The 12,017-nt window shown below is 35.3% G+C and overlaps 1 protein-coding gene across 1 annotated transcript; it reads left to right on the top strand.

Moving 5' to 3' along the window:
* Positions 1 to 4,229: 4,229 nt before the first annotated feature.
* Positions 4,230 to 11,813, top strand: LOC136205388 (stress response protein nst1-like). Its single transcript, XM_065995954.1, has 4 exons — positions 4,230 to 4,442; positions 4,647 to 6,324; positions 6,675 to 7,747; positions 10,670 to 11,813. Exons 2-4 carry the CDS (start codon positions 4,828 to 4,830, stop codon positions 10,779 to 10,781), a joined length of 2,682 nt encoding a protein of 893 aa, XP_065852026.1. The 5' UTR covers positions 4,230 to 4,442; positions 4,647 to 4,827; the 3' UTR covers positions 10,782 to 11,813.
* Positions 11,814 to 12,017: the final 204 nt, after the last annotated feature.

Genomic DNA, 12,017 nt, shown 5'->3' with positions numbered 1-12,017 from the left:
GGACACCATAAACGAGTTAAAACATTCCTTGGACGCAAGGACTTTACACTCTCTCACTCCCTTCCCAAAGAAGGGTTCACAAGTCCTACGGGCGGATCGCTTCACCTCAAAGATAGGTAGCAAGTTAATCCCCTGGGCAGCTTTACTTCCTCTAGAAGGAATAGAACAGCTTCTAAACCTTCACAAAGGTTCACACATTGGGGTACGGCTGGCCACCTACCCTAAACAATCGGAGAAATCGTAAACCAGATTCTAGAAAATTACTTGCTAAAAGATATAATGCATTAGTAAAAATAGTTCTGGAAAGCAAAGGGATTCATCTCCAAATAATGAAGCCTCGTCTTCATCTCCAAGTAATGAAGCCTCGTCTTCATCTCCAAATAGTTCTGGCAAACCATTATTCCTTCTAAAAGAGATATTTATACATGATTAATGTGGCATTAATGATAATTAATGCAGGGGAGAATATGCAAATAATGAGGAAAAAGAAGGAGTTTCTAGCACTATGCCACGCCACGTGGACCATGGCGAGATACGCCATAACGAGATACGCCCAATGAGAGCAAGTAGCAGAGACCCGTCATATCTCTCAAGGAGAGCGTACATATGCCTTGACGGATCAAAGAATATTATCCCAAGGACCAAAAGGGATATTCACCTTAAGAACGCCGCAAGAAGAACCAGATGGCGGATCTCCACGGTTCAGCTCAGTGAGATCCGCTGGCGAACCTATGAGGCGAATCTCCTCTTTCACCTGATTTATCACAGTAACGGCTAACCGCCAACTCGGCCATAAAGATCATTAAATGAATCATTAATAGTCTTAAACCACCAGGTTAAGAGTAACTTGTAACCGTCATTAAATGAGCATTAATAGAGACTTTCTAGTTACCTAGAGGTTACGAATTCCCCAACTATATATAGCCTACATCCCTAGGCTATCAAGGTACACACATTCACTTATTCTTTGTCAATTCAGTTTGCTCTCTTGATCTTCCTTACTGACTTTGGCATCGGAATGTCCCCGGCCGATCCCAACGGCGCCTCACAGGGACGTGCTCTGATCAAGGATTTTTCCCCGTGTTATCAATATTATTTCGTTTTACACATTTTCTTTTTTCTTGTAATAACTAGTTAAAAGCATATTTTTATTTTTACATAATTTAAATCAACTAGCTTAATTTTATTATGTATAAATTAATTGATTAATTATCATTTAGACTCGTTTCATGAATATGTCCATCCCTGTATATAAAAATTATCATGTGTAATAAAATTTATTTTCTTAACATGCATGTTATGTATGTTAATTGAATCAATTCGAGGTAGTATCTTAAATTAATCAGATATGAAAATGTCATTTAAGTTTAATAATATATTCAAAATATTTTTTTTTGTTAAAATTCATATTTTATTTAACATACATGTATATTATACATGTAGTTCTAAAACAAAATAAATCGACTCAATATGTTATCTCGAACCAACAAAATTAATCGATTTAATTCAAAATGATAAAAAAGTCATTTGAATTTAATAATATATTAATAATATTCTTTATCAAAATTTATATTTTCATTAAACGTATATGTGATATATAAAAAATTAAATTGGATTTTATTTGATAAAATACAAATTACGTGTATGTTATATTCGTAGTTTCAAATCAATTTGAGATGTTGTCCTGAATAATTTAACCTTCGAATTAATATAAAAATTCTCATTTGAATTTAATTATACATTTGCAATATTTTTTTTATTAATTCATGTTTGTATTTAGCATATATATGGTATATGTAAAAGTAATTTTTTTTGAAACCATATGTAAAAGTAATTTTAATTTGATCAAAATATAATTGTGTATATACTATATGTATAGTTCCAGAATAAAAATAAATCAATTCGAAATACTATTTCAAATCAATTAAAATAATCAACTTAATTCAAATTGATATGGAAATACCATTCGAATTGATAACATAATAAAAAGAAATATTTCTCACTGAAATTCATATTTTTGCTCACCATATATGTGATAAACATAAAATTAAATTAAATTTTAATTTGATAAATAGGATTATATGTATGTTATATACATGATTCAAAATAAAAAATATGTAATTTTGAGTCAATAAAATCAAATTAATTCAAATTGATATGAAAATATTATTTAACTTTAATAATATACATAAAAATATACCTTATTAAAATTCAGACTTTATTATATATGTGATATGCGTGAAGTAAAAAATTGGATTTTAATTCAAGAAATACAATCATGTGTATGTTATACGTATAATTCCAAATTAAAAGAAATCCAAATTCTAAATCCCAAATCTCAAATACGCGAAAACAACACTTATAACACACTTAAAGTACCTATTATCGAAATCCAGATTTCTTTTACCATAGATGTTATATATGCAAATTGAATTGAATTTTAATATAATATTATGCATATTTTATATGCATAATTCCAAATTAAAATAAATTAAAACCTAAAATATAATATGCACGAGATTCAGACTGTAAAACTGTGTGGCTCCTATTTCAATCAGAATAATAACAAATAGCAAAACACATGATATCATGATAGTACCAATATATTGGGATGGGGTAGGGTGAGACTGCATCCCTTTCCTACATGTAACCGAAAAAACGAACCTAAATATCTTCACAGACCATCCTTACCAAAGTTAAACCATACAGAATCAATCCAAATAAATAGGGCGTCCAATTACGTCCACACACACATTTTCAAAAGATGATTGGTGGTGACTTGAAACCTAAAAAAGAGCAAAAGGTGGAGCGAGCTGACCACATGCCCCGACCAGGAATCAGGGTGCGACATCTATCCATGCTAGGACGAATAAGAATGACTATAGCGGGTCACCCTGTCTGATGCCTCTTAAGGGTGTGAAGTTGTTTGTCAAGTCCCCATTAAAAGAAATACGAAATGATGAAGTATTAAAACGTTGGTGAATTAGGATAGCCTAATTGTCTGGTACCCCAATACTTTGTAACGTGTCGACTGTAAAATCCCATCGTAGTATGTCATATTCCTTTTATAGATCAATCTTGATTGCTATAAACCATTTTCCTCCCTTTTTTGTGCACATAAAATTTATAGCTTCTTGCACCATGATAACATTGTCATGTAGTTGTATTCCTTCGATGAAACAATTAAAACACTCCAAAAAAATTAGAACCTTCAAATAGAACTTTATTAAATAAACAAGTATCAATAAGTATGAAACCCAATTGTCTGGTACGCTAATGCTTTGTAATGCGTTGACTGTAAAATCATATTGTAATCTGTCATACTCATTTTCTAAATCAATCTTAATTGCCATAAACCCTTTTCCCCCAATTTTTATCCACATGTCGACTATGGAATCTCATCGTAATCTATCATATGTTTTTTCTAGATCAATCTTAATTGCTGTAAATCCATTTTCCTCCTTTTTTTATCCATATGTCGACTATGGAATCTCATCGTAATCTGTCACACGTTTTTTCTAAATCAATTTTAATTGCTATAAATCATTTTTCCCTTTTGATACGCACAGAATATATAAGTTTTTAAATCGTGATATCATTATTATGCAGTTGTCTTCCTTCAACGAAACAATTAAAGCAGTTTAAAAAGAATTATTCAAATAGAATTTTATTAAATAAACAAAAACCATGAACAAGTAGGGTCCGTTTGTTTTACCTACTGTTTGCTGTTGCGGTTTGCTGTTTGCTGTTACGGTTTGCTGTTGCTGTTACGGTTTGCTGTTGGAAAAAGCTGCTTTTCCAAAAAGCAGAGATTCTCTGCTTTTGTAAAAGGCTGCTTTTCGGGTGTAAAAGGCTGCTTTTCGGGTGTAAAAGGCAAACAGGAGACCGTTAACCAAACACCTAATGCTGCTTTTCAATTGTAAAAGGCAAACATGATGTTACTAACCAAACACTTGAAACTCTCTTTTTTGAAGTGAAAAGGCAAAAGGAGCGTGAAAAGGAGCAACCAAACACCCCGTAGTATCATTATTATCTATAACTTTATGGAATGGTGTAATGTGAATATGGGTAATATAAATAGATATTATGAGTTAAACTTAGTTTAATTAATTATTTGATAAAACAAAGAATGGGTCTGACCGGACCCACACGGTCCAACCAAAATTGCCGGTTAAAAGGATTGTCTAATCTGATAAAATGCCAAGTATATAATTAACTTCCATTACAATTCCTCATTTTCTTCTCCATCTCTCTTATCTTTTTTCACAATCTATCTTTCTCTCACATATTCTCACAGTTTCTTCGCTGATAAGAACGGACGAACGAGCCGCAGCCACCGCCTTCGACCCGATTCCGCCGCACTGTCCGACTTTCTGTTCAAATATTTTTCCTCCCATTTATTCCTATACACAAAATAGCAATCGGCCATGGACTCCCAATCTGTAAGTCTTCAAATCTTATTATACATTTTTTCCCACCTCCGTACGCCACCGAATTTTTGGATACCTGAATACAATTTTTGTTTATCTACCCTCGTCGTTTATGATTTATCTTTAATGGATGAAGCGGTAATGCCGGTTAAGCAATTTGTTTTTGTTTTTCACTTGACGGATTCGGTAATCTTTATTTTTTTATTTGGTTTTTAGGGTTCTTGACATTTTGAGGGATCGCTCTCCATTGATACTCGATTTTACAAGGGGATAAACAGATTAGGGTTTTCAATTTGGAGCATTATTTTCGGTGGTGCAAAATTTTCTTCCCATCTTTTAGGGTTTGTTTTTTTCTCCGATTCCAACACGGGGAAGATAGGTGTGGGCTAAGAGGATAATGTGTATATTGTGTGTGATCCAGAAGTGGTCTCGCCGGGTTGCTACTATGCTGCCTTGGTTAGTTATTCCTCTTATAGGATTGTGGGCGCTCTCTCAGCTTCTGCCACCTGCTTTTCGATTTGAGATAACCTCACCCAGGCTCGCTTGTGTTTTTGTGCTTTTAGTTACTCTCTTTTGGTATGAGATTTTGATGCCTCAGCTGTCAGCATGGCGAGTTCGTAGAAATGCTAGGTTGAGGGAGAGAAAAAGGTCTGAAGCAATTGAATTGCAGAAGCTTCGGAAGACTGCTACAAGGAGGTGTAGAAATTGCTTGACTCCTTATAGAGATCAGAATCCAGGTGGTGGTAAATTTATGTGTTCATATTGTGGCCATATTTCAAAGAGGCCAGTTTTGGACTTGCCTGTACCCCCAGGATTGGGAATGTCTAATTCCGGGATTATTAAGGATCTGGTTGGAAAGGGTGGAAAGATTTTGAATGGCAAGGCATGGTCTGATAATGGATGGATATGTAGTCAAGATTGGTTAGAACATGGTAACTGGGCTGGTAGTTCCATTGCTGGGAAATCTAATTACTGGAGGAAGAATGGAAGTGGGATTTTTGGAGGTGATGAGAATTGTTTGGCTGAGAAATCTTATTCAGGTTTTGCAATTTTTGCTTGTAAGTTGCTGACTTCTTTTTTCTTGAGCATTAGATGGATTTGGAGAAAGATTTTTAGGATTAGTTCATCTGAGGATGCTTCTTCGGATTCAGATCATAGGGGAATGTTGACTAAGAGGGGTGAGAATGGGGCAATCTATCATGAGAGTAGAGGAGAAAAAGCACGCAGAAAAGCCGAGGAGAAAAGGCAAGCTCGGTTAGAGAAGGAGCTTTTGGAGGAGGAAGAAAGAAAGCAAAGGGAGGAGGTTGCAAGGTTGGTAGAGGAGCGAAGGAGGCTAAGGGATGAGAAAATGGATGCTGAAAAAGATAGAAACAAATCTTCTCCATCCACCAGGGAGAAAGATACCAAGAAGGAAGCGGAGAAGAAGCGTCAGGAAAGAAGGAAAGAGAAAGACAAAGGGTCTAGTAAGAGTAATTCTGATGTTGAAGAATTGGAAAAGAAAGCTGGTAAAGAAGGTGAGCGGAAACGGGAGTTTGATAAGAAGAGTGAGACTGAACGTAGGGAACATCAGCGATCTGGTTCAGACAATGTGAAAGGCCATAATACTGAGTCAGGTCATGGGATGAAGCATTCATCTGCGAGTTATAGCCGTGGAAATGCTGGAACTAGATATCTGGATAGAATGAGGGGTACATTTTTGTCTTCTTCTAGAGCTTTTACTGGAAGTGGTTTCTTTGGGAAGACTGTTAATACTACTAATGTTGCAAAAGAAAATAAATTCAACACTTCTGTAGATTATGGTCATATTTCTGGTCATAGGAGGGATGCATATCCACCTGAGCGTGTAGCTGGGAAATCACACATGAATGGAGATGATAAGCATGTGAACCGTCCTGTAAGTATCGTGTTCCCTATGGTAATCCTTTTTTTATTATGTTCATGTTGGCCGGAGTAAGGTATGCAGGAACCATGCTATTATGTGCTATCCTCACGTAATCTTATAATATACTTGTATGGCCCTTCATAGGAATTTTTTATATGATCTGTTTTCAAAGTGATTATAAAAGAATATAATGCCTTTCTCAATTATGTTAATTGGCACTCTAGTCAAGCTTTGCACAGTTTTAGCTTATTATTGAAAGTTTTCTACATTATGGGTTTGCTGTCCATGCTTGGGAAACTAATTTACCTTTGCATTGGTGCTGCTTGTGGAAGAAAATCAATGTGATGTTATTTTTGTAACAGGTGCTCTCTGAACAACCACCAAGAATAGCACCTAAAAAATCATGGCAGCAATTATTTACACGTTCATCATCACTTGCATCATCAAACACAAATGTCATTAGTAGGCCGAATTCAAAGCCCCAAGCAGAAGTTCAAAGTCCTCAGTTACATAGGCAACTATCAACATTACAATCATTTGATAATCCAATCAGTTTTGGGCTGCCATCACCATTTACTCTCTCTACATATCCAAATGTATCCAGTAGCATTAGTTTAGGCTTTTCACCTCCCATTGAACCCATTTTTGCTCGTGGCGTTGAAGGACCCCATGACTTTATGCCTGAGGAACCAGAGCATTTTGAAGATCCATGTTATGTTCCTGACCCAATATCATTGCTTGGGCCTGTTTCGGAGTCGCTTGATAATTTTCAATTGGACCTGGGAATGGGTTTTGCATCAGATGTAGGAGTTGAAAGGCCTCATGTTTTGAAGAACTTGTCTGCATCTCCTGAAGTTAGCAAGCCTTCTCCTATTGAGTCTCCATTATCACGACTACGAATTGCTGATGAAAAACATAATGGGTCTAATCGTTTCTCTACTACTCCCAAGGCTCAAGATATGCAGCATAATATGTCTACAGACGATGTACATCTGAATGATAACAGAACATGGCAAATGTGGGATACTGCACCTCTTGGTCAAGACAGCATAGGTTTGATAGGCAGTCCAGGAAGCTGGCTTTTACCTCCAGAACTCGGCAGATCTATCAAGGAAGATGTCTTGCACCCTTCATCTCAGAAAACCATGGCGTCCCTTTTCACTAAAGAGGATCAAATCCTTTCTGGTACCCATTCTCCGCAGAAGGTTTTTCTTGGTAATGGTCAGAATGGTGGGGCATTTAGTCCAATCTCTGGTGCAAAGGAAAATGATCCTTGGTTACGGAATACTTTTTTTCCACCTTTATCAGGCAATGATAACCATTTCCCTGTGAAATCTCGGGAGGAGATCGCCCAGAATGAAGTTATTTATGGGAGTCCCACAGGAGCTGTATCCAACCGTTCCTTTGACATGTCTCCAGCTAGTGGTTGGTCCAAGTGAGTGCATTATGCTGACTCTTCTTTATGTCAAAAAATTTACTAGGGATGTTTATTGTCGTATGGTACATAAAAAGTTCTATCTGAAATTGATTAAAACATTTAGAGATTGTTAAAAAGATCAATTATGGTACTCCATAATTGAATGGGAATGGATATCTCAAAGTTACATCTTTGTGATGGTTTGGAATATAGTACTAGCTTTTGATGCATTATTGTGCTCTGGAAATCCTGAACTATGAAAGATTCACATCTTCACTGATCCTCTTTTTCCCCATATATCTCTGTATTCTGACTCTGATGCATGTGTCTTATGCTTACCCTCTTTTCTTCCCCATCATTTTTGTTGAATTCTAGTCCAAACTTCTATTAACCTCTGTCCTCTCTTTATTTCTGTATATAATTGTACTCTTAATTATCTTGGTGAGTATAGTGCTCTGATACAAATCCTAATAAGTACCTTAAAACGACCATAAATTTTTTTATGCCAATATATACATTTGCGATTTATTCTCCTCATTGTAGAGATGTGGCCATTTTACCCAACTGATTATGCTGATAGTCTATGAAATGATCATAATAAAGCTTTAGGCACGAGCTAGTTGGATTGACTTTACTGAACTCGGTAGGTAATGAGTTGAGATGCTCATGTTGGTCATATGACTGACATGATGCTTATTTTATGCTCAGTGTTTATTGAGGGTGCTGGTTGTCACCTATATAGTACATTCTAAAGATTTTATTTTGAACACCTGATTGCTGCTTCACTATCATTATCAGTGCTTGGATGGGGGTTAGAGGAGGTTCATTAAAGGGAGGTTATTTTCCTAACCCTGCTTGGGAAGGAGTTTAAATGGAGGTTATCTTTCTAACCTTGCTTGGCTAGGAGTTTAAGTTTAAATGAAGGTTAAATGAGGGTTAAATGGAGGTTCAAAAACCTTGAAATAACCTCAATTTCAGTCCCACCAAATTGGTGGGATCTGGAGGTTCTATAAATAATCTCCCCTCCCCTCCCTTCCCTTCCCTTCCCCTTCCCTCCCCTCCCTTTAATGAACCTTGTGAAACCTTCATCCAAGCAGACCCTTAATTTTTCCTTCTATTATTGCTTAATACAACCTGAGTTTCTTCACTCTTTTTGTGATCATAACATTAGTACAGTGTCATTGTACACTTTGTAAATATTTGGATCACTAAGTACTAGTTAATTTGGAATATTTTGTATAATCTTGACCAATCATTTCTTCTATTTTAATTTTTTCAGCTATACCTGTTATTATTAATTAGGGTTAATTTCAAATTAAACCATGTGGTTACAAGTTTTTACATATCCTGTTATTATTAATTAGGGTTGACTTTGCCAAATTTGGCCGATAACGGCCTCAAAATGAAAATTTTCAAGAAATGATATTTTAAGCAACTATAATTCTTCAACTTTTTAGGTTTGAGGCCATTTAGGTGTTGGTTTTTTATGAGAGAAAGTTAACTTTTAGAGAGAGAAAACTCCAAAAATGATGATACTAAACAACTTTACTTCTTGAAAATGTTCATTTTGAGGTCGTTATCAGCCAAATTTGGCAAAGTCAACCCAAAATGAAAATTTTGCAAACCACAATGTTCCGTTTGTAACAAAAAAACCCAGCAAAAACTTGTAACCACATGGTTTAATTTGAAATTAACCCTATTAATTATTCTGATCAGTTTGCCTTTTGTTCTCGTGCTCAAGACTAGAAGTAGAACATGAATGTAATGTGAGAATCACAATGGATGACTTAATGATTGTAGCTGATCATTTCATTGGCTGAAAGAAAAAATAGTCTAGATTAGTTTAGAGCATCTCCAATAGAGGGTGCCCAAAAGAGTGCCAAGCTGATGTGACATTTAGTTTGACAACTTTTAAAGGGTGCCTACTATTGGAGTGAAGGTGGGTGCCAAAAAAGTTGCCAAAAGGTTGCCAAACATTTTTCAATATAAAAAAAGTTGATTTACTTGAATACTATTGGTTCATCTTTTTGATGAATTTCTCTCTCATTTCACTATTGGTTGACAATATTTATAATTAAATAAATTATATATTAAATAATGATTTGTGGGGCCATTGTGGCAACTTTTAAAGTTGCTTTACTATTGGAACATTTTTAAATAAAAGTTGGCAAGAGTGATGTGGATTACTAAATTAATAAAATATTATATTTTACTATGATGTGTCAATTTTTGGCACTCTTTAGAGCAACCTCTATCGGAGATGCTCTTAGAAGTTATTGATTAAGTTTGATAAAGTTGAAAAATGTTATTGACATAGTTGAAGTCTGTGGAGGCACAAAGTATTTATGCAATGCAATTCAAATGATGATATTTTATATTGTGATTAATTACTCTTTGAACTTGCGCAGTGCAACTTCATTTTCTGTTCAAAATTGCCATTGTTTTCATTAATATTAAATAGATAAGTGGTTGCTCATGGAAGGAAAAAAGGGCAGTCTTTATAGTATACGGAAGTTTTGTTGACCATTTTGTGTTCATTTTCTCTGAATGTTTAACTGTATAGCTTTTGAATGAGTAATATAACGAGGTTTCCCCCATTTTTTGTTTGTTTGTTATTAATTTGGATGTGAAACAAATGTTGTCACGCACAGTTTATGCATGGGTTGCTCATAGTACAAGGATGTGAAAGTGAGAGTTGCACAACCTTTTTTGACTTGTGATTCAAAAGATTGTCTACAGAGGTTGCATTGGTTTTGTTTATAGATCACCTCTTGGTTCTATTATAGTCATAATTTGATAGTTTCCAAGTCTTTCCATCCATCACCCTCTGTAGGGATGTTTGATTTGTGCCTTCTATTTGAATTTGAATTTGCATTCGTATTCTGAATTTAGTAATCGTAACCGATATCTAATAACATTTCCTTTTTTTTGTGCTGGCAGGAAGGATTGGAGTGTGCAAGGATCAGGAGGTGTTGGGAAGTCATCTGGGGCAAGGCCCAATATCGGGGGTTTATTTCCGGCAGATGTACAGTCGCTTTGGTCATTTGATTAGAAAGAACAGAAAAAAAGGAGTACGAGGGGAAGGTAAGATCGAGCGTCTCCTATGCAAAAGGGGGGGAAACTGCCTCTTTTTGTATGGAGAGTTTAGAATACTGGACGGAATGGAATTGTATCCTCCTCCTTTTGCTTTATAAGGGAGATTGATTTTACTTACATTAGCATCAATAGGAATACAAGCGCATGCATTCACTTGTGCATCACATAACAGCTAGGTATCAATCATATAATTCCAAAAAAAAAAAAAAATAACGTTTTGTCGTGCTTTCGGGAGGGGGGTGTCCCCATATTGAGGAAATTTTTTTGTTTCTTCCTTTGAATGAGAGTTATTCCTCCTCTCAGTTAAAGCACTTTTCATCACCGGAATTGATGTTCAATGAAAAAGGATACTAACTCATAATATACTCTGCTTCTGTCTACAAAATTATACCCGTTAATGCACTTATGTTTGTGTTATGATTGAATTTTGGCTCGTAAAATAATTGGGAGACTCCCCCCTCTGCCTTGACTTTACTTAAAAAATGTTTGTACACCATTGATCATTTTGAGTTGGAGGGTCAAAATGACTTTTGAAGTTGGCAGTCAGGACCAGTTTAAGCCAAATGGAAGTTAGGCAATATTTTACAAATTAGTCTGAATTTGACAAAGTTTTAGGTATTACATTTGACTGAATATAGTTAACTGTAGGGCTAAGTTCATACTTCCATTTGAGCTAAACGTATCCTGCCTGTGAATTTCAGATGTCATTTGATCCTTAATTCGAGGTTGAACTGTGTGGTGCTCTCTGTATCATATCTTGGCAGGTTGGTAGTTGCCAAGTACGCACACTAATCCTAGGATGGAGTATGCACCAATTTCACTAATTGTTCATGCTATTGTAGTATATATTATTGGTGGTTTCGACTTGGTTTGAGAATTACTATTTATTTCAAAATAGGATTTTGTAGCTGTACTTGTCTATTGAGATGGTAAATTTTATAATCGCTTGGAATAAATTGCTGGACAAAGGCTTTATTTGGTTTTTGAACTTGCTTTCTTAGTAATTGGTTCATTAGGTATTGATATAGTCTTGGATTAAATCTCTATTCGGCTCATGTGGCATCCTAAATTTTGTCATTTGGCCCATGTGATGTTATTTGATAACATTTGTCCTTAGAGTATTCACATAGTTGATATTTAATCCATTTTGGATGGAAAATTAACCGGTTTATTAATTTTTTTTTGTCACATT

This window comes from Euphorbia lathyris, chromosome 9 (genome assembly GCF_963576675.1).
Source record: "Euphorbia lathyris chromosome 9, ddEupLath1.1, whole genome shotgun sequence".
Lineage (NCBI taxonomy): Eukaryota > Viridiplantae > Streptophyta > Magnoliopsida > Malpighiales > Euphorbiaceae > Euphorbia > Euphorbia lathyris.
This window is presented reverse-complemented; position numbering and strand designations above follow the sequence as displayed.